General features: G+C 40.4%; 1 protein-coding gene across 7 annotated transcripts in view; it reads left to right on the top strand.

Annotated features, from left to right (window-relative positions):
* The window catches only part of NRXN3 (neurexin 3), a 1787606-nt gene that overhangs the window by 1037252 nt on the left and 726870 nt on the right, over positions 1-23484 (top strand). The window contains exon 13 of one of the 7 annotated variants that reach the window (XM_086319421.1): positions 7128-7402. The exons of the other annotated variants lie outside the window; for them this stretch is intronic. Coding sequence (XP_086175547.1) covers positions 7128-7150 — 23 coding nt within the window. The 3' untranslated portion in view covers positions 7151-7402. Of the gene's footprint in view, positions 1-7127; positions 7403-23484 lie in introns of those variants that run through there. 7 annotated transcript variants of the gene reach the window in all.

The following is a 23484-nucleotide window of genomic DNA, read 5'->3' as shown; positions in this document are numbered from 1 at the left end:
ACTTAGTACAGCCATTGAGATACATAAGGCAACCCTGCACGTTAATCTTAGTCTTGATTCATATGTGGTTATTTGGGTAAAGCATATAACTGCAGTTTTGAATCTTCAGATCTCTTTTCAAAATTTCCCTTGTGTCATTTAAAAATAACCTCTTTTTGTCTCCTTTTATTGTGAAACTTTTTATTGGAAGGTCGCAGGCCCAACTTCAGCATCCGAGACCAAAATTCACATCCCCTTTAGTTGTACAGTCCCTTGTCCAGTGTCGATACTGAGAGTAGATGAAACAGTAACGATGCTCTTTTTTACCCCCCAGATGACAGCATGTTATGAATGCTGTGATCCCCACGTAGTATGTGAAGTTTTTAATGGGCCATTTCAGATCCTACAGGGATACATTTACATGCTAAATTGTCTTTATAACCAGCATCAAATGATTCGGGGACTTTCCTGGTGGCTCAGTTCATAAAGAATCTGCCTACGATGCAAGAGACCACCTGCAACACAGGAGAGGCAGGTTCAATCCTTGTATGGGGAAGATCTCCTGGACAGGAAATGGCAACCCACTCTAGTATTCTTGCCTGGGAAATCTCCATGGACAGAGGAGCCTGGCGGGCTACAGTCCAGGGGGTTGCAAAGAGTTGGATATGACTAGGCAAGTAAACTACCATTAAATGATTCTAGAAAAAGCCAGGTAGATCTTCCTCATGAGGAAAATCTAGTGTCTTTACCTTTGCAGTTGTTCTAGGATACTTGTTAAAGCTATTCACAATTCTCTTCTACTGTAAAAGGCAAGTCTCAGTTAAAAATCATGAGTGCCATTCTGTTTTGTGGTACCAAACTTTCTCCTGAAATTGTGTGCTAGGAGGGTGAGGAAAAGCCAGCCAAGATTTATTTATACCTACATGGTGCTAGTTATCTCAATAAACTAGTGAGGTTGTTCCCAAATGTTACTGATTAGGACATTGAGACACAGTTTAGTTACTTAACTGGTGCGAATTCACACAACTAGTAAACACTGGAGGCACGGTTCCAATTCAGCTCTTCATGAAAAATGTGCTTGCTTTCCACAGGAAGCTGCCTCTTACATCTCACATGCATCTTGCAGCTCCCACGTGGGGCGGGACTACCAGGTACAACTAACGGGTGGTTATCGCATGTAGGGGTCTCACATTTCTAGAATACTTTTCTATTGTCACAAGATTTCTATTTAGGTTACTTATGGAGATCTCAGCAGCATTCTCTGCAGTACTTTTTGTAGAGGAGTTCTTTTGGATTGAAGAGGGTTGGGAAATTATCAGGTCTTTTCTGAGAATTAGTCCTTGCTTGTGTGTGTGTGTGTGTGTGTGTGTGTGTGTGTAAAAGAGAGAGAGAGAGAGAGAGAAAGTTTGAATCAAACAACAGATATTTAATTTCCAGTGTGTGTCCTTCATTAAACTAGGCACATGAGTGATACAAAGTAACAGCTACAGTGTTTAACATTTATTGAGTTTTATTATGGTACTTATCTTACATGCATTATTTTTTTTTTAATCCTCATAACCCACTTTTTGCTGGTGTAGAAACTGTGACTCAGAAAACTCAAGTAACTCAACTGCCATCTCACAGTTTATAAGTGGTAGATTCAAGACTTGAACCCAGGCTGTTGAACTCCAGAGCATGTATTCTTAACCACTACAGAAGATTACAAAATCACAGAGCCTGGGTCTCCCTTGTGGGGTCAGAGTATAGATGGCAAGACAACACTGATACAGGAGGGCAGGCTGACATGGTTCTTGAAGAAGGACCTGGACTCTGGTCTAGGGAGGGGAGAAGGAGCCGGTGATCCAGTCTTGGGGAACAAACTGACAAATCCAGAGACACGGGAATGGCATGGACATTCACTTTTTATTTTATTTTCATTTTGCATAGAGTTATGATATCTGACCTGATCATAGGAGAAGGAAAGGATTTGACTCTCCTGGAGTGTGGAGTTGGCAGCGGTAGACTTTGAGGACAGTGACAACCATGAGGTCTGAAAGTCTTTGAAGAGCAGGCTTCAAAGAGTCTGGAGAAGTGAGTGTGCTACCCCAAAACCCTGAGTGGAGCCCTCAGCCCAGGTAGACGGAGGCTGCAGTCTCCTCCTGGAAGGACGGAGAAGTTCAGGACAGCAAAGCAGGGACCATGCTTCAGGGAAGAACAGCCCGTCTGAACCCAGATCGCTCATCTGGATGCCAGGAAAGAGGAAGGGCATTTATAGAGACAGGAAGAGAGGCAGCCCCAGCTCTTAGGAACTCTGCGGGATGTTTGTTCCTCACATACTTCACTGAACACTGCTCTGAGTCGAACACCAGTGAGCAGCAGTTTTGGAGATAGAGGGGAGCAGAGACAACTGAGCAATTAACCTTTGGGGGTGGGTGTGAAACTAATTAAGACCAGACTCCCTTCCATTGTGCAGGAGAGGGAGCTGCGAAAAGCCATGTGAGGGGGTCTGAGGGAGTGACAGCTCCGAAAGGACCAGTGGGTTAGCAAGCCAGATGGAAATTAAGTCCAAATGGGTGTGAGAGGTGGGAGTAGCCAAGGGGAGCCCTGGCTGATTTTCCTCATCCGGGCACCGATGATTGTGCCCCGAGGTCAGCCGCTCCATGGGGACCAGAAGTTAGACGCTCATGCGGCTCGCCGTGGTAATTCCCTCCTTGTGTGTTGAGTTTCCTTGGTGATTTCCATATAAATTTGCTCAGAGTTGCAATTTAGCAGCTTTTCTGTTAACAGATGAAGGATATCTTAATAGTCAACTGACTGCATTCCATCATTGCAGGGGTTCGGAAGCGGAGTTGTAAAGGTTGTGGGGATTGACTCTGGGAAAAGAACTTGGAAAAGCCTGTTTCTGTAGCACCCTAATGTAATTTTGCTCAGTTCTAGACAGGAGGAAAGACACTTCTATACGTTGTGAACCTGGTTTGTTGTGAAGACTTACTGCTCTGAATCTTCTCTCTTTTATCACTTGGTTAATAAATGCCTTTTCAAACAGAATTAAGAGGGACGGTTGCTGCAAAGTGACGCAGAAGACTTCAGATGCAGAGACGTATGTTGTTTTGTGTTAGATGCTTTTCCCTGTCCATCTTCAGGAGACAGGTAGCAGAGATGACTTTTTTGATGTGACCAGGGAGGAAGTCGCCTTTGCTGTCCAGATGCCACCTTTGCTTCACTATATGAAGTGCAGAAGTTGGTACCTTACAAGTAAAACACGAGAAGCTCCAAATCCACTGTTCTCAATCCCCACATCCTGTTCCGTATTTTCCCTGACCTTGCCACATTAGCAGATGAAAGCCTCACATATATGTTTTATAATAATGCACTGTAATTTCACAAGTATCTCTGTATTACTTCCTGCGATTCTTACAAAAACCTTGGGAGCTCATCAAGAATTGGCAGAACACTGCCTAAGGAGACACGTTGGAGCTCAGAGAGGTCAGGGTATTTCCAGAGTCCCGAACCTCAAGCCCAGTGTGCACCCACCTGTGGTCTGGTAGCACCTTTCCATAGCCATTTGTTGGTGTCACTATCTTGGATAAGGGTAAAAAGGGAATCTTTTAAAAAGTCTTAGCATGATGACTAACAGAAAGAAAAGGTAGATGTGAGTAAGTACCAGCTTTCTTAGGATTCTGATTTATTTTGGGGAAGAGAATGGATTAGGTCATGGGTGGCTATTTATTTCTAGAATTTCTCTTGTGGGTGCGGGAGGTGCCCTAAAATAACACATTGCTTTCATTAAACATAATTGTTCTCACATGAGATGCAGACAAGCAGGCCTACTGTGAATCATTCTAAACCTTGTCCTTCTGTACGTTGAAATGACTATGGAGTATCTGCATCACAAACCATGGGTTCTGGCTTGCTCACAGAGACTCCTGATGGTAATTGCTTAATTTTATTCCTGAGCCCTATTATTCAGGAGTGGAAACCAGTTCAGTATTAATCAAGGTCAGGTCCAACTCTTGAAACGGCATTCTGAAGAATGAAACTTGGGAGGCAGGTTCTTTACCACTCGCGTCACCGATGCTCTCAATGAATTTATGCCATGTTATGTTTCTAATTGGTGTCTTTTGGAAGCCAATGTGCTTTATTTTTCTTTCAAAAATATTACTTTATGTTTTCATACTAGAAAAGAAGCACACTCATTATATATATTTTTAAATGAGTAATAGAGAAAACTAAAAGGAAAGAAAGTAACTACTATCCTCTCAAAACAACGTTGCTAATAATTAGACTTATTTCATCCCTATTGTTTTTTCTCTAACCACTTTTATTTTTCCGTAGTGTGTATTTGGGTCTATTTTCAGCTCTGAGTGACCTGCTGTTTTGAACAGGTATTTTCTACAGACACTGTGCTCTTTTTCCCTTCTTCGACTAGATGATCATTTATTGTGCTAAAGTACTGAAAGGATGGGGATAGAATGTTTTTGAAGTTTATTTGTAGTCAGCTGGCTGGAGACCAGTAACAACTGTCTTGGATCACATTCTTTTCTTATTTGTAGTTCAAATTCCTTCTCTGAATCTCACACTCTGCATTTGGTAACCAAATGGAAATACCGTGAACTTTTATCAGTGTGTTTGTTTGGAATCAGCTTGGAATTTCTAAACTTCCCCCTGCCCCCAATACATACACACACACACACACACACACACAAATACCGATGCACATGTAATTTTGTGTACATGTAGGAAAGAGGCCTGTTGGTCTAGGTGCTGCATTCAGGTCGCAGTCTCCCCTGTAGGCATGGGTTCGAATCCCACTCCTGACAAGCCAGCTTTTTGGGCTTCCCTGGTAGCTCAGCTGGTAAAGAATCCACCTGCAATGCAGGAGACTGGGGTTCAATCTCTGGGTTGGAAAGATCCCCTGGAGGAGGGCATGGCAACCCCCTCCAGTGTTCTTGCCTGGAGAATCTCCATGGGCAGAGGAGCCTGATGGGGTACAGTCCATGGGGTCGCAAGGGTCAGACATGACAAAGCACACCACAGGAAAGAGGAAATTTTGCATAAGAAATGCAATATCAGGGTCATGCATTGGGGAGAGATAGAAGACCCTGAAATGACACCTGTGGGCTTACATTTTACTCTTGACTGCTCTTAGATCATTTCCTGAGCATCTCATACCTAAAAACCTAGAGTTCACAAAGCCATGAGATTGAGGAAGCTAGCTGATTACCATTTAATACAACCTTTTCTGATTTGGCAAGGATAATGTGGAGGTAGAAAATGAGTTTCCGGGGCAAATTTTCCTGGAAATATCAATAACCTCAGATATGCAGGTAACACCACTCTTATGGAGAAAACTGAAGAGGAACTAAAGAGCCTCTTGATGAAAGTGAAAGAGGAGTGTGAAAAAGCTGGCTTAAAACTCAACATTCAAAAAACTAAGATCATGGCATCCGGTCCCACCACTTCATGGCAAATAGATGGGGAAGCAATGGAAACAGTGACAGAATTTATTTTAGGGGGCTCTGAAATCACTACAGATGGTGATTGCAGCCATGAAATTAAAAGACACTTGCTCCTTGGAAGGAAAGCTAATGACTAACCTAGATAGCATATTAAAAAGCAGAGATATTACTTTGCCAACAAAGGTCCATCTAGTCAAAGCTGTGGTTTTTCCAGTAGTCATGTATGGATGTGAGAGTTGGACTGTGAAGAAAGCTGAGCACCATAGAATTGATACTTTTGAACTGTGGCATTGGAGAAGACTCTTGAGAGTCTCTTGGACTGCAAGGAGAGCCAACCAGTCCATCCTAAGGGAGATCAGTCCTGAGTGTTCATTTAAAGGACTGATGTTGAAGCAGAATCTCCAATCCTTTTGCCACCTGATGCGAAGAGGGGACTCATTTGAAAAGACCCTGATGCTGGGAAAGATTGAGGGCAGGAGGAGAAGGGGACAACAGAGGATGAGATGGTTGTTTGGCATCACCAACTCAATGGACATGAGTTTGAGTAAACTCTTGAAGTTGGCGATGGACAGGGAAGCTTGGCGTGCTTCAGTCCACGGGGTCACAAAGAGTCAAACATGACTGAGTGGCTGAACTAACTGGGACATATTTTGATTTGCTAGAAAAGTTTATCTTCTTAACTGATTATCCTGACGACACACAGCCTAACAACTACATGTTGGCTTGTCTTATCCTGACCTCGGCTTTTCTCTCTAAAGCTATTTACCTGCAACCATTTTCAAAACATTTCTCCATCTTCATGAAATGATTTTCAAAGTTCTAGTTAGATTTTTCTTCCTTTATTTAAAAGAAAAGAAGAATGTGAAAAAATTAGAAATATGATTATGAATGCTTCTAAAGATGAGAGAGCCCTGTCTTGGCACTTTCAACTGAAGTTTATCGGTAACTTTTACTGAAATTTTACGAGGAAACGCTAAACATCTGGTTAGCTCACCATTGATCCTTGGGTTGTGCTGATGTTTTAGAGGAACTTGCAATGAAAGAAAGCCTCTAACATGTTGTCTTTGGTGGATCTCTTCTTCACTTGTCCTTCTTCGGGCTATCATAATAAACTACTTATTGTGACTTGTCAAGAGATTTTTCCCTTCACTCCATTCTTCTCAAGGCAGGTTTTATTTTATCTTCTATGTGAAATGCAGAGGCCCAGGCCTGGTGGAAACCCTGAAGAGAAGAAGATGGAAGGCTAAGTCAGTGTGAGGCCAAGAATCCAGATTTGGAAGGAGTAGCAGATTTGCAGGGCTTCCCTGGTGGCTCAGATGGTAAAGAGTCTACCTGCAGTACAGGAGACCTGGGTTCAATCTCTGGGTCAGGAATATCCCCTGGAGAAGGAAATGGCAACCCACTCCAGTATCCTTGCCTGGAAAATTCCATGGATGGAGGCTGTAGTCAATGGGGTTGCAGAGTCGGACACGATCGAGTGACTTCACTTTTTCACTTTCAGCAGACTCACAAAGGACATCTGAATGACCCTGCTTGCCTTGCCTGGGACTCTGTGAAGTGGACTGTGGTCAGGCAGGGTTGGCCACTGTGCCCATGGCATGGCGTTCACCACTGAACTGTTAAGTCTTGCCCCTTTCATGCCTGTAGCACTTAGTACTCTCTTGTGCCTCTTACCTCACATGATTATCCTGTTTTCTTATACACCAGGCTGGTTTCCAGACAGTGTATAGTACGACTCATTTCACTGGATTTGGGGTGTGAATGGCTCTGCTAATGGATGCCAGCGTGACCTGCATAACCACCTGATGGTCTTACTGCCAGTGCCCAACTAGGATGTAAATGATTAGGGGGCTGATGTCATGGAATAGGAAATTTTCAATAAGTATTCAAGTGAACTGACCAAGTCAGGAGACCAGCCCTAACTCTACTGACTACCAGAAGGAATAACTTGCTTTCCCAAGATTAAAATCTGCCCTGCAAAATCTGTGCTGTTTGGTAACATTTTTCTTTTTAAACATGTGAAATTATGTCACGTTTCTGGTGGGTCATAGGCGCTCAGGTTTTGCCTGAGGCCACATCGCTCTGTGTTTTCTTACGGCAAGCTTACTCCCACATTTGTGATACCTGCCAGGCCCCTGTAGGAATTTTGATCTGTGGCTTGGCCTTTCTGGACCCCATTTAACCTCTCTGGACGGCAGTTTTTTCATCTGTAAAATTGTCCTGCTACCTGCTCTGCCTACATCATGAGATCTTCCGACGACCCAAAGAGGTAATCCAGGAAAAGGACTATAAAGTTCACAAAATAAAAAAATAAAATAAAATAAAAAATAAAGTTCACCAAATATGACATAATAGAATGTATCCTCATTAAATTCATTAGTAGTGTTATGATTATTATTTTTATGGTATTGAAATGTGATCAAACCCAACATCTAGTATCTGCAAGTAAAGCTTCTTGACTTTCATCTAATTAAACTGAATCTTCACCCATTGGTCGGCAGACCAGCCTAAAATCTGTGGAATGTTAAATTTCTGGACACGTTCTCATTCTCTTTTTATATTCCCCTGTGGTTTCTTGTGACTTTACAAAGATCAAGAGGCCACCTCACAGGTTACCTTTCATTCAGGAGGTTGTAGCATCCTATTCATTGTCAGATTCTGGACATTTTCCTCCTCATCATAGAAAATTGGTGTCACATGGAGTGTCCTTTCCTCACTCTTGCCCCCTGCTTCCTCTTTGGTGAATGTCCACCTAAAACTAGAGAAAAGAAATTGGAAACCATGTGTGTTAGCATGGAACACCCGTCACAGGACACTTCGAAACTTCCAGACATATTTAGCTCTTGAATATTATGGATCTTTCTTGTATCCTTTGGTAAAATATTAAACAAAATGATAGACAAAGTGTAGACTCTCTGAAACCCCATGGAGCTGCGTGATTTGAGTACTCGTTCAGAGATGAGCCACGAGGAAGGTTTATGCCGTGTTTGCTGTGCCCGTGTCACCTGAGTGCTTCCCTGTGGCTCAGCTGGTAAAGAGTCTGCCTGCAGTGTGGGAGGCCTGGGTTCGATCCCCGGGTCGGGAAGATCCCCTGGAGAAGGGAGAGGCTGCCCACTCCAGTATCCTAACACCACCTTCACCATTTTTGTCATGCCCACTTATGACTTGTGCCATTATTTGTCTTCTTTAAGTTGATTGCTTTTACTTAGAAAGAAATACATTTATTTTAAAAGGAAAATATATAACCATAAGATACAGGGAAGGTCAATATCACTTCCCATAGATAAAAGATAATGGTAAATATAAGAGCAATAAGAAAAAAAAAGTATTATATATTAGCAATATATTGTAGCCAGCCAAAACCAAGGTCTACTCTGCTTGCCCAAAAGAAAAAAAAAAAAAAAAAAGAAAGGAAGTCTGTAAGTACCAATTTTCTCTATGAGGAAATAAGGATCAAAGGAAAATTTAAAAGTTAATACTTTTGCATTATGTTTTAGTATTTTCTTTATTATGACTTCAATCATTTAACATTAAACACAGTCACAAACATAGTATAATCATATATTCTGATGATATATGGAGATTTTGTCTTTATGGATATTTTCAGTACTGTGACATAAATTGCTGGGGAGTTACATCTTTTGAACTTCATTAAAAACTCTATTCTTTACCTCATTTCTTAATTAAAGGAAAGAAGGACTTTATTTCTTTAATCCAAAGTCTTCACTGTATATCATAAATAACCACCACATCAGTAAACTACTAAATGATTATGTATTCAAATACCAGTGGAAGTGCTTTGCATGGTATTCTGATTCGGTCCTCACAACAGCTCTTCAAGTACTAGGGTTAGTTGCTCAGCTTTCGTTCAATCCTTTGTTCGTTCAACCCTTTGCGACCTCCCTGGACTGTAGCCCGCCAGGTTCCTCTCTCCATGGAATTTTCCAGGCAAGAATACTGGAGTGGATTGCCATCCATTGGATCTCCAGGGGATCTTCCCAACCCAGGGATTGAACCTGGGTCTCCTGCATTACAGGCAGATTCTTTACAGGCTGAGACATTAAACACTATTAAAGAACCCATTTTGCAGATGTGAAAAATAGGCTTTATTTTTATTAGTTTGACATGATCACAGAGCTAACAGATCAGATAACTCAGACTGATTCTGGAGCCTGCAATCTTAACTCCTCCTGAAATAATCTTACTTATAAGAAAAAAAAAAAAAAAGATGGCTAAGTATAGTAAGAGGCCATCAGTTCAGTTCAGTTCAGTTGCTCAGTCATGTCCGACTCTTTGTGACCCCATGAATCGCAGCGTGCCAGGCCTCCCTGTCCATTACCAACTCCTGGAGTTCACTCAGACTCACATCCATCGAGTCAGTGATGCCATCCAGCCATCTCATCCTCTGTCGTCCCCTTCTCCTTCTGCTCCCAATCCCTCCCAGCATCAGAGTCTTTTCCAATGAGTCAGCCCTTCGCATGAGGTGGCCAAAGTACTGGAGTTTCAGCTTTAGCATCATTCCTTCCAAAGAACACCCAGGACTGATCTCCTTTAGGATGGACTGGTTGGATCTCCTTGCAGTCCAAGGGACTCTCAAGAGTCCTCTCCAACACCACAGTTCAAAAGCATCAATTCTTCAGCGCTCAGCTTTCTTCACCATCCAACTCTCACATCCATACATGACCACAGGAAAAACCATAGCCTTGACTAGATGGACCTTTGTTGGCAAAGTAATGTCTCTGCTTTTGAATATGCTATCTAGGTTGGTCATAACTTTCCTTCCAAGGAGTAAGTGTCTTTTAATTTCATGGCTGAAATCACCATCTGCAGTGATTTTGGAGCCCAAAAAAATAAAGTCTGACACTGTTTCCACTGTTTCCCCATCTATTTCCCATGAAGTGATGGGACAGGATTCCATGATCTTAGTTTTCTGAATGTTGTTAATTATTATTACTTTTTCTTAAGTATGTTAACCATCTACCTCACTGAAATTGACATTCTGAAGTTTCTGTATCTTTGAAAGAATGAACTTTGCAATTTGGATTTAGGTTCAGGATGTAAAGTAAATAAGCAAATATCCAAGAATAACAAAATACATTTTGCTTATCTTTCTTGTTTTAGTTCATTTTCAAATGAATGTCCAACCTCCCTCTCTGTCTTCCATTTTGTCCCCTCCCTCCTTCCCTCCCTTCTTTCCTTCATATTGCTTTACTTAAATTCCTTATTACGATGTTATTTTATTAACAAAACTTGGAAGATGAATTTAAGAGGAAGTTTCTGAGGGCATTCATAGAGCCAGGGAAGAGTAAAAATTCCAGAAGTCTGCAGAATCCAAGTGGAGAGGATTTTATTTTAAATTGCCAGCAGTGGCTCCCGCCACTATTTCACTCCATGCCCTTTTATCATTACTTCATTCCTATTTCCATGTCCTTTATGGCAGGGTTTATCAACCTTGGTACTGTCGATATGGTAGGCCAGATCATTCTTTACTGGAAATGACTGCCTTGTACATTGTAAGGTGTCTAGCAGTATTCCTAGGCTTTGCCTACTAGACGCCAGCCCTACCCCTTAACTATGACAATCAAAATGGTTATCAGGAGCTTCCCTAGTGGTCCAGTGGTTAAGAATCTGCCTTCCAATGCAGGGGACATGGTTTCGATTCCTGGTCAGGGAACTTAGACCCCATATGCTACGGGGCAACTAAGCCTGTGCCACAGCTAGAGAGGCTGGGCACTCTAGAGCCCTGAGCACCTCAACAAAGACCCAGAACAGCCAAATAAAAACAGAGGACTTTGCAAAATTCATCCTGATGAAGAACTGTGGCTAGGGATTACCTAAGCTTGTGGTACTTCTCTGCTCATTTTGCTGTTAATTGATATCTGTTATTGTTGCTGTGGTGGTTTTATTGTCGTCACATCTACCTTTATTGAAGCTCCTCTCTCTGCTTAGAAAGAGGACAGCTTAGAACTCTTTAGGTCATAATAAAATCTAGCTTGATTTTCAAGGCATAGCAGTGGAGGTTAAAAAAAAAAAAAAAAGATGGCATTATAACATGTGTATCTAAATGTTTTTACTTTGATTTCAGTTAGTGAAACTAAATTTCTAGCAGATTGTCTTCCCAAAGAAGGATAGTTCTGAAGGTACTGATCAAGCACTGTGACTTTTGGAAGTGAATGAAAGCCTTATCAGCCTGAATGGGCCTGGGATCACTGTGAAAATCAGAAAAGGAATGGACAACACTGATTGCTTTTTGGCTAATCTGAGGTTTCCAGGATTCCAGGGGCATCTTTTTTTCACCAGCATAAGCTGGTATTATGCTTCACTTGTTTTGTTTAATTAGAGAAAAGAACAGATCCTCATCTTGCTATATGATGTAGTGACATGAATCAGAAGATATGATACTCAGAGATTCCTCATTTAGATTGTAAGAGTTGCCCTGTCACAACTGGGCAAACTCTACTGAAGCCTTTGGGAGCCCCAAGACATAAGTGTCATCATTTGATGGATCATTGACTCAAAATTCACATCAGCAGCACCATTTCTAATTCTTACCTGTTGGATCAGTAAAACAGCCTGGTGTCCTTTGTTGGAAAAGATGATGGAGCAGAGGAAAGTGAAAATACAGTGAAGGACTTAGAACAAAAACTTGAGAAAGATTTTATAGGAGAGGGTGTTTGCGATGGAACCTAACAAGCACAGCTTTTCTCTCACTGTCACTTGGAAATTGCCTATATTCATAATATTTTCCTGAACAGTTGCTATGCTAAGGCTAAGTTTCAGAAGAGTGTAGCAATTATGTAAAGACTCACCCTTGGAAGCAGGTCTTCTTTTGTAAGCTGTGCCTTTGGTTGCATTGAAAAGATAACACTTTTTGTTTCTGTTTCCATCATGTCTACTATTGTCCGCTTCTTACTCTACTCTTACTCAGATCCTGTTAGTTTATTCCTCCTTTTTATGCCTGGAGACTCTCCTCTAGATTTATTCTCTCTCAGAAATATTCCATTATACTTCCCTATGATCAAAACCAGTATTCAAAGAAAAATGTTCAAGTCATTTAGGAGAGGCACTGATAAGGTACCCTGCACCTTTCTAAAACACAGAAGTTAATACTAATTGATCCTTTGATATATTTGCTTTAAGGCACTGCTTTTGCATATTTAATAGTGATCTTAATGTATTAGTTATGGTGGGATAAATTTAAGGTATAAATTATTTTGAGAACCTCACAAACACCTGTCTGTTTTCATGATGAATGAAACTGATTAAGGCTTTTACTGCTACAACTCAAACAAGCACACAAAATTCACTGGAACATAAGGTTTAATGTTATTATTAATGAAATTTCCTTGTTTCACCTACCTACTTCATAAGTACCTTTCTTTTCTACTGTTACTTGTGTCTGTGTCTTAGATGTGTTGATTTAAGATTCCTCAGTGCCCCGCTTTGAGGATAGATAGCAGCATAATTAAATAGGTGTATTCATCTGCATGCATGTCTTATGCTATGCTCTAAAATTTATCGTGGAGAATGTGGACATAGTATGGACTCATGCATGGGTTATTTTAAGTGAATTGTAGAGTTCAAGACTGCAGAAACTTTCAGATGTCATCTACTGGAGGCTTCAAAATAAAATCCCTTAAAAAGAGATAGATTATAGGCTATAATGCTCCCAGGAATCCTAAGTGCTGTCAGCACGGACCTCTTTAGAACCTGTTGAGACTCAGTGGAGTGAAATGACTTGGAGTAAATTCCCATCGCTGGTTAAAAGAGGTTGAGGCAACAGCTTCCTTTCTTGGGCTCCAGCATTACCCAACGCTTTTCTTTGTCAACTTTAACTTCTGGTGCAGTAGTATTCCTTTGAGGGTGCTTGTGAAATTGGTTTCATTTCAAACAGTGAAACAGTTCAAGTCTTCTTAAAATTAAGCAGTTAAGTCAAAGCTGGACTTTTTAAGCCCAGAACTTTGAAATAAACATATATAAGGGTAAAAAAAAAAAAAAAAAAAAAAAAACTTCTTAAATAAATTCTTAATCTTAGACCCTGAGTAAAAATGTTTTGCCATATTGACCTCAAGCCTTTCCTTTGACTTGGATCTCCCCTCCCCAGCTTTTTTAATGAGTCGGTTCTACATAGGGCCTGGTATAAGTCAGCACGCTGGAGGTACTCCACCAATTCTGTCGTTTTTTTCACTCACATTTTCACACATAGTTTCTGATAGTGCTTACAGGGCACACTGAACTACACACACTCTCTCACTCCAAAATCTGTCACCTTAAAGCAAAGCAAAAGCCTTCTCTCCTTGCTCAATGGATGACTGGGTAGTTAGCTGTTCTTTGCACATATTCATGTTGAGTAGGTGCTGGATAACATCACTTGTTCTTTTTTTAATGTGACTCATGACAAAATTACCCCAGCTTTCAGTAATATCAAGGGAGAAAAAAAAAAAAAACTTGCCATCTGCAATTTACTGCTTTTAACCTGAAAAACAGGATCTAAAATGATACTCAGATACTTTGGAGGCTTCACGTGTTATAGGCAGAAACTGGCAGATGGCACAGGGTGGTAGGCTGGGCAACACAAGAAGAGAAGGCGGAACCGAGTAGGCAGTGGTGTGGAAGAGCTTTGGAAAAGGTCATGACCATTTTTTAAATCAGAGAGAATTACTTCCTTCCTTTTGTCTCCAAATAGCCAGTATATGGGTTTTCTCAGTAACACTTTGTGGTTGGTCTCTCGGGAGGGAGACTAAGTAGTGATACAAGGGGTATCAGTTATGTCTGTGGATAAGGAGACCATCCTAACCTTTAATTTTAAGCCATACAACTTGAAAAGCTTACTCAATGTAAGATTGTTGTTTCTCCTCTTTGTACAATGCATTTACTTGGATTTCTATAACTAGAGATTAACAGCATCATAATTTACTTTGGAAACGAGAACATAAAAAGGGATACATGGAGCAATTCCTAAAACTTTATTTTCTTTGGACATATTCTTATGCAGCTGTAAGCATAACATAACAGATTTTCAGGAAATATTTATAAAATACTGACACAGGGAAGAATTTATGTATGCCCAGCGTCCAGAAATTTATACAGTCTAGAATTTCAAAGAATTTGTGCTGAACATAAGAGACTTTTGACATCCAGTTGCTTCCATCAGCATTTTCCAATGTAGCTCACAAGGCAGAAATATCCTGATGGGCATATCTTTGACACATAGTGATAATTTGAATTGATTTTAGTAGTATCCCATTTAGAAAGATTGAAAAGACAAATGTAGCTGTATGTGTGGTAAAGAATGTGCAGTTTGTATTTTGAAATATCTTTAAAATCACAAGGATGTAGATGATACCATTAACTCACTGCTGAAATCCTCTCAGTTGAACAAAGACCAGTATTTGCTGTGTTCTGGGATACATTCCATGTGTGATTTAAGGTGGCAGAGCTAAGCCTCAGGTTGATAGCCCATCTCTACGTTGTGAGTCAAAGAGCTGTCCATGGTACTGAATGACTTGAGCCTTGATGAGAATGGACACAGGATGCAAAGGAAAATGACTGGAATCCCTTGACCTGTCCTGAAATAATGGCACTGAACTAATATAGTAATAAAGGCACTGGGATAATGGGATCCCATGGGATTTAGCAAAATAAGAGTAGAGACAGTTGGTAAAGAGTAGCCTATAGTTCAAAGTCCAGGAACATCTAAGTTTCAGGTTCAGCTGTACAATTTGAGCCCTGTGGTTTATCTCGAGGCAGTAATTGTCAAAGATAGTTTTGAATAATCGTACCCAATGCAACTGCATTATCTGAGGTGATGAGTTTGCCTCTCCTTTTAAGGCAAGCAGTTTTGGGCTTGATCATTACTTCAATTACCAAATCAAAAGACAAAGCCAGGTGCTGAGGTACCGAGACTGTGGCTCCTTGCCTATTCTTTTCTCTCCCCTTCTCTCCTTACCTCACCTCCCTTCCCTTTCTCCCTTCTTTTCGCTCTCCCTTCTACCCCTCCCATCCTTTCCCACTGTCTTCCTTTCTCTCTTCCTTTCTTCCTTTCTTCATCTGTCTGCTGGTCTCTGTCTGACTCTCTTTGAATATTGACTCTTAAGTCAATATTCAAACTTGATAAATCAGGGATATGTATCTTTATGAGTTTCATCTTTGAGAGGACATTTCAAAGAGAGGTCCTGATCAATGGTGGACCTAGTTATTTTTGACAATTTTTTTTCCTCAAATAAACTTATTAGGACTTTGAGAGGATATCCTTTGAGCAATTCTTGTCTGCCTCCACTGAGACTTGGTAGACTTTCAACTGTCTTCTCAACTACCATCCTTACTTCTTCATCATATCCCTCTTTCATGAAGCAGTTTCTGTGCTTCTCTCCAAATGTAGATGAATTGTAATTTCCTGGGAACTCTTTGGGATCATAAGGAAAATAATTCCTTTTATGAGAATGGAAAACTTGGCATCTTTTGGTCTCAGGTAGATTACTAACCTTCTTTCTCAAGGGAGATGAATCAGCGTTCATGGGAGTCACAGTCTAATGAAGCCAATGGCCACAGTGTTCTCTCCCTCAAAAGAGATGCAAATAGCTAACTTCCTGACCTGGTGCCAACATAAGAAATACAGTAACGGCCTGTCACATCTGAATTCCTTCTTGCCCTTGATACACTCTCTTTATCCCCATTTTATATGACCTCTTTCTCATCTCCCCATAGTTTAGTGAGCAGACATCCCCTGGCATGAGCTATGTAAATATTGTAACTGAATTACTGCCTGTTTACTTAACTCACTGTAGAAAACCATGATAAGCTATTTAATTACAAAATTAGCTCTGCCAAATCAATTTCTTTCATTTAATGAACTGAAGAAAATGGCAGAACGAGGATAAACCATGCCCCTTTCCTCTTCTTTTTAAGAGTAGATTTTGTCTAAAAATAGTTATTATGTAAAATAACAAAAGCAACAACAGCAGCAACATCACTGTTATCCCTGTCCAGTACTGTGTGACTTTTTTTAAGCTTTTAAGCCATACTAGATCCATTCAGTCAGTACTACATGAAATACTCACCTTGAACCTACACATTTCAGCCTTGTCCTGACCCTCCCAGCTCTTTACTTACCAGTTTAGTTTCATCTTATGAGCAGGTTCCCTGTATAGTGTCTTGCATCTCTCTTTACATATGTCACTCATCACTTCTAGGACACATCTCTCAACTATATATGTCTGCCAATGAAACACAACTTTCGATCCTTTAGTGTAGGTACACGTCTCTGATAAACCAAGACCAAGGATAAGGACTTTATCTAGTCTGTAGCCAACGACCTAAGATCCCCCTGGATTCTCCAGCAAGGACTGAACAAATCCTAACAGTAAAATAAGTGACTTATGTATGTCCTTCTTTGTTTTCTCCACTTTCATTGGAAAGGTGGATGTTTAATCAGTTTTGTTTATTGGTGTGGCTAAATCATTTTAATTTTACTTTATTTAACATAATCACTTTGAGAGATGTTTGGGAATAAGGCCACTTGTGAAATCATTATAATTTCCATGGAGAAACTTCAGGGATATTTTACCAAACTGCTTCTGAATTGCTACACCTATGGTTAAACCTAAAGAGGAATATCAGGGGGAAAGAAGTTATCACTTATGAAAATGAGAAAGAATACCCATGTGGGAAGTTCTTCCCATTCTCCATCCCTTATCCAAGCATATTTCTCAAAATTAGATTATTTATGCTATATCTCTAATTAGACTTATTTCAAAATCTCAAGCTAAAATAAATAGAGTTGTTGTTCAGGAAAACACATAGTATGTAATCATAAGATTTCTAAGACTATTGCAACATTTGACCAACAGTGTCTTTACTGAAGTTTTTATGCTTTCTTTGTCTGGATAAGACCAGATGCATATGGAAACAGACTTAAAATATTTTTGCCTATGACTAGAAAATCAAGAAAAAAAAATGAAAGCTATACATTATTTATGTTGCAGCATATAACTGGGGAACTATAAATCCAGGGAACTAGACAATTTTTCCCCACTAATGTTGCATTAAAATAGAATTCTCTTAATATGCATTTACAAATGCATTGCCATTAATTCTGTAAGTTCTTTCTTTTCCCATTCCTCATTTTTGGCCAAACTTTTATTGGCTGAGTTGACAGTGGTTATTGTCTAGTAAGAGATAGTTTGTGAAGAATAACTTATTTCATTGGATCCCTCAGCTAGGAACTCATCCCGTGTTTGCTCCGCTCCTCATCTGTTGACCACAACTGTTGGCTCTTGCTAGTGCCTAAAGTGACATAATAATTAATTAAGGAGTTTGTGTCTTTTCCTTGGGATGCTTTAGGGCAGTGTAGGACAATTAAGTCTTTAGAGGAATGAGAACTGATCTTTTATCTATTTTAAGTCTACAGATGTCATAACTGTGAGTCACAAAGTTGTGACATGACACACTCATCTCAGAAAATTGTCTTCATGGAATCTTGACTCGAAGATCTCACTCTCAGCAATGTTGTGTTGATATGTTCTCATTAAAGCAAAAGACAACTTCCTGATTTAGTTTCTGGGAATCTCCTCCAAAAAAATTCCAATCTTTGGGGCCTATTTTGCAAATAGCCTTTATGTCATGAATTAGGGCACGGCATGAGGAATTTCTCCTTGAAAAGAGATCACTGTTTTTGACAGTTAGAGTCTCCCAATGCAGTCATCAAACTGCACATGGCTGATGTGTGTGCATGTGTGGAGAGGGGTCTCCATTCCCCGGAACCATAATGTCGGGTTTCATATTGTCTGAGATTAGCATCTCTTCAAAATCAACCATGTACTGCTTTCTCTCCAAATCGCCTTCCCTGCTGACCATAACTGGTTATATAATCCTGCGTCTTCCATTATCCTGACCACTGATCCGTGCCCGATGGCTGTGCCAGGTCTCACAACGCCACAAGCTTTTGATTGCTGTACTCTAAGCTGCTTAATAAGACAATTAAAAATGATTTACAAATGGCCATCACAATACTATTGGGGATCAGGCAGAGAATGTTCTGTGTGCTGCAGTATTAAAAATGCATGCCCTTCTACAGCTTCTTTTGCAGCTGCCTTTAATACCAGTACTGGTTTACTTCTGTCCTTCCCCCCTGCCCCCCTGAATTATTATATTACAGTAGTCCTTTCTAAGTCATGTACATCTGGAAAGAATCCAAGGGCTATGCCACTGATCCTGGGTTGTTCTGAAAGCATTTCCCCATTTCCCTTGTAGTTGGGGGGTGTGGCGGGTTGACAGGAACTGCCTAGAACTCTATGGAGTTAAAAGGTATTACAAATAGTCTTTCATCAAGCAGGTTCATTCTCAGCTTGAGGGTCACACATCCATCCTAATTTGTTTCCTCTTTCCTCTTCACTCTTATTGCTACATTGTTTACAATGGGCAGATTTCCCAAAGATTTTATTGTGAGTCATACAAAAGTTTGTCTATAGAAAATGGAAATTAATCAGAAATATTGGTGTTGGTGTTGTGAATACAATAATTGAGAAATTGAGACAGAATGTCATCTTATCTTGTAAGAAGCTTTTTTTTTTGGTTTTATTAAGTTGAGTTTTTCTATTCTAGAGAAGTTAAAATTTATATTGACCCAAATTTTAAGAAAATTCTCTATTTTTAATGCTGAGACCTGAGGATTAATAAAATTGGCATTGACTGGCTTTTTGTAACTTTTCTTATGAAGAGTATTTGGAATGGACTTAAAAAATAAAAAAAAAGAAGAAGAGGGAGAATCTTTGAAGCCAGGTATCCCTGTATTTCGGGCTTCCCTGGTCACTCAGCTGGTAAAGAATCCACTTGCAATGCAGGAGATCCCAGTTTGAGTCCTTGGTTGGGAGGATCCCCTGGAGAAGGGATAGCTACCCACTCCAGTATTCTTGGGCTTCCCTGGTAGCTCAGATGGTAAAGAACCCGCCTGCAATACGGGAGACCTGGGTTTGATCCCTGGTTTGGGAAGATCTCCTGGAGGAGGGCATGACAACCCACTCCAGGATTCTTGCCTGGAAGATCCCCATGGACAGAGGAGCCTGACGGCCTACCATCTTTGGATCATAAAGAACTGGACATGACTGAGTGACTAAGCTCAGCACAGCATAGTGGCACATCCCTGTATTTCATTCTTGCCTCTGCTATTTAGTACAGTGTAGGACCTTGAGAAAGGTGCTATAGTCATCTGCGATTCCATTTTTTCATCAATAAAATAAATATATGCATCCTGACATCTCAGGTTTACTGTGACTGTTGCATAAAGTAATCTACGTAAAGTGCCTGGCTCACTGATTGAGCACACTTTGAAGCATCCTTTGTAAGCATACTTTGAAGTGGTGGAGATTGAAAATATTTTTTTTTTAGGGTTTCATCTAATAACTGTGGATGTCATGGAAGGCCACAGTCCCAGAAGGAAAGTAAATAGAGATAGGGAAAATACACCAGTGAGAGGCGGCCAATGTGTTCCAAAGTGTAGTAACTGCAGACCCGTCAAGTGTTCCGAACACAGCCATTGCACACCCATCAACCCATGAGATTGTGATTTAAGGATACACCCTTCCTTGGTTAGAATTGGCTTACCATCCAGTAGAGACCAGTCCTAAATGTATATAAGACATCCATGACTCTAGCCGAGGTAGACATAGCTGGAACATCATATCTTTTAGGCAAGATTTCAAGCTCTCTGAGAACAGTAGAATTCTTCACTTAACCATACTTTTTATATTACATATTCAAGAGATATTTTTTGGTTGCACCAGATTAAATTAAATTTGCTTCAAGATTAATGTTAAACCTTCAATCAACACATATTTATTGAACATCTATTATGAGAAAGTGACTGGAATAGGACCAGCAAGGGTCGATGGAATATATGGAGTATAAGACTCTCATTCTGGGATAGAGTAGCATGGAAACATATACACTAACATATGTAAATAGATAGCCAGTGGAAATTGGCTGCATGATTCAGGGAACTCAAACCGGGGCTCTGTGACAACCTAGAGGGGTGGGATGGGGAGGGATGTCGGAGAGATGCTCAAGAGGGAGGGGACATATGTACACCTATGGCTGATCCATGTTGATGAATGGCAGAAACCAGCACAGTATTGTCATTATCCTTCAATTAAAAGTAAATAATTTTTAAAAAAATAACTGAAGAAAAAATACTTTTATTCTGTATTCTGTGAGTCTGCAATATAGTTGGGGGGAAGAGATACCCAGTTAAAGTTCTCAATGTGTCTTAGACAGATTATTTAACATATCTAACAAGTTTTTAATATGCAAAATGAGGGATTGGGGTTGGTCTTTTAGTTTCCTTATTATTTTAGAACTCCTAGTAAAGTAGCCATTTTCATTTATGTCAGATGGATGTTATTCACAATAGGTCCCATGAAAGTTTGAAAGTGAAAGTCACTCAATCAGGTCTGATTCTTTGCGGCTCCATGGACTGTAACCTGCCAGGCTCCTCTGTCCATGGAATTCTCCAGGCCAGAATATTGGAGTAAGTAGCCATTCCCAACCTAGGAATCAAACCCAGGTCTCCAGGATTGCAGGAGTATTCTTTACCATCTGAGCCACCAGGGAAGTCCAACAGGCCCTGTAGGTATGAGGAAAACAAAGATCTCTGGAGGCTGGGTAGACAGATATTTGTGGAGGTGTTGAAATTTGAATTGATTCTTAAAGGATAGACTGAGGTGAAAAATCACTCTTCATCACCAAATAGCATGGGAAAGTTATGCAGAGAATCCACTACCTGATTGTGTGTGTGTGTGTGTGTGTGCGCACGTGCGCGTGCACACACGCAGTACAAGGTTCAGCAAGAAGTACATTTAGAATTACCCTGCTTTTTCCCTTGTAGATTTTTCCGTCTCTCCACATTTCTTTCTACATTTCCAGAATCTATTAATAGCTGTTTTAGTCATACCAAATATCTGAAAAGAATGTGTGTTCTTTGTGATACAGAAATTTGAGATAGTTAGAATTTCAAGAGAAGATTATGCTTTCTTAATGTCTGAATCAACCCAGTGGCTTGAGTTTGGGATATCAGTTGGTGACTCCTTGTATCTGCTGTCACAAATCAAGTACTGGAACATCTCAAAACAATAATATTCCAAGGAGAGATTTATTTTTCCTTTAATATATATTTCTGAGGAGGAGGGGGAATACAAATAACCCTTACAGGAGATGTTTAAACATATGGACTCCTCAAGTAGGGCCCAATTAGTAGGAAGAACTCTACAAGGTTCTACTCTGCTCTTGAAATTAAACTTCAAAAAACATGCACTGACTTCCCCCAGGCACAGAAGCAGGATCTGTGTTTTAATCCTGACCTTAATTAAGCCTTTACACATACTCTTTATTTTGCTGTCCACTGAAGAAGGGGCAGGTAGAGGGAAGAACTTGAGTACATTTGTTCTTCTCCTCTCCTTGAAAGTGGTATACCCAAAATGTTCTTTCTTTTGGAACAGAGGAAAATTGGATTTCGAAGTAAAGTCACAAGGAGTTATGATAGTAGTACTTATAGAAAGTAGTTGAATGAGTGCCCAGCAATGACTAGGCTTCTCCCTTACCTGTCACTGGAGTCTAGGTATGAAACCGTTAGGTATCATTTCAGGGGGCTCCAAAGAGGTCCAGTCCTTTATGTCTCAATGCTGAAAGAATTCAGCGAGTGGCAAAGTGATGGATAAAAAGTGGTTTATTCAAATCGGCGGCCTGTGAAGCCTACAAGCAGACAGACAAAAGGGTGCCACACCCAAAAACTTAGTGGACTACAGTTTTTCATCAAAGGAAAAGTGGGGAGTGAGGAGAAGACTTTCTTTGCCATTCTTTGGTAGATGTCATGCTTCCATCATCATTTCCTCCTCCAGGTTGGGCAGGGAAGTTTTTTTGTCTCTACATGGTCAAGCTAGGTCCAGAAATTTGTGTGTGTGTGTATGTATGTGTGTGTGTGTTTTATGTGTGCTTTTGAACTGTGATGTTGAAGAAGACTCTTGAGAGTCCCTTGAACTACAAGGAGATCACCAGTCCATCCTAAAGGAAATCAGTCCTGAATATTCATTGGAAGGACTGATGCTGAAGCTGAAACTCCAATACTTTGGCCACCTGATGTGAAGAACTGACTCATTTGAAAAGACCCTGATGCTAGGAAAGATTGAGGACAGGAGGAGGAAGGGACGACAGAGGATGAGATGGTTGGATGGCATCACCAACTCAACGGACATGAGTTTGAGTAAGCTCCGGGAGTTGGTGATGGACAGGGAGGTCTGATGTGCTGCAGTCCATGGGGTCGCAAAGAGTCAGACACGACTGAGCAACTGAACTGAACTGATGTGTGCAGAGAGCGTATCTTAACACACTGAACTCACTGGCAGATTGTGGGGTTCATGCCCCGCTGCCTTATGCCACAGTTTCAGGGCACCTCTCATGCTCCTGTTGCATAATCTTGTTGCTAAGCAAGACTGCTTGGTTTTGTGGTTAAGCAAAGCTGCTTTCTTGAATAATCATTAACTTGGAGGGACCTCACATATTTTTTCAACGTATTGTCCCCTTGGTGGCATTAACTATTTAATCAGCTACTTTGTCCCTTTATTCGGTCCCTTTCAGTTACATTCCCTTGCACTTAACAAAAGCAAAGTCACTGAAAGATCCCACCTATACTTCGGTGACACTCAGTTCTGTAACTAGTTCACTATCATGCATAATGATATCATCCTATAGAACCCGAGGGAAAGCTCAAAGTGATCATTCATCTTACATTTAAATGTAGACAAGGCTTTTTGATGCATGCCTGATCAGAAGAGTGAGGATGATGTTTATATGGGTGCAGATGTATCAGATAGTTTTGCTTTTGTATCTCTTTTTGGCTGTTGTTGAAAATGTATGGAAACAAAATTATAATCAAGAGAGATGGCCCTGCATCTGAGTTTTAAGTTCCTGTTCTTTGGAGAAAATAGTTTTTTGCTCATTTAGGTTTTTTTTTTTTTTTTTTTTGTCCCACTGGAAAAATAATCCCAGTTGTGGTGAAATCTAATGGGTTCTGCAA

This window comes from Bos grunniens, chromosome 10 (assembly GCF_055505025.1).
Source record: "Bos grunniens cultivar Pamir isolate PY7600 chromosome 10, Bosgru_T2T1.0, whole genome shotgun sequence".
NCBI classification, from domain to species: Eukaryota; Metazoa; Chordata; class Mammalia; order Artiodactyla; family Bovidae; genus Bos; species Bos grunniens.
Note: the sequence above shows the minus strand (reverse complement) of the source record. Positions and strands in the feature narration are given on the sequence as shown.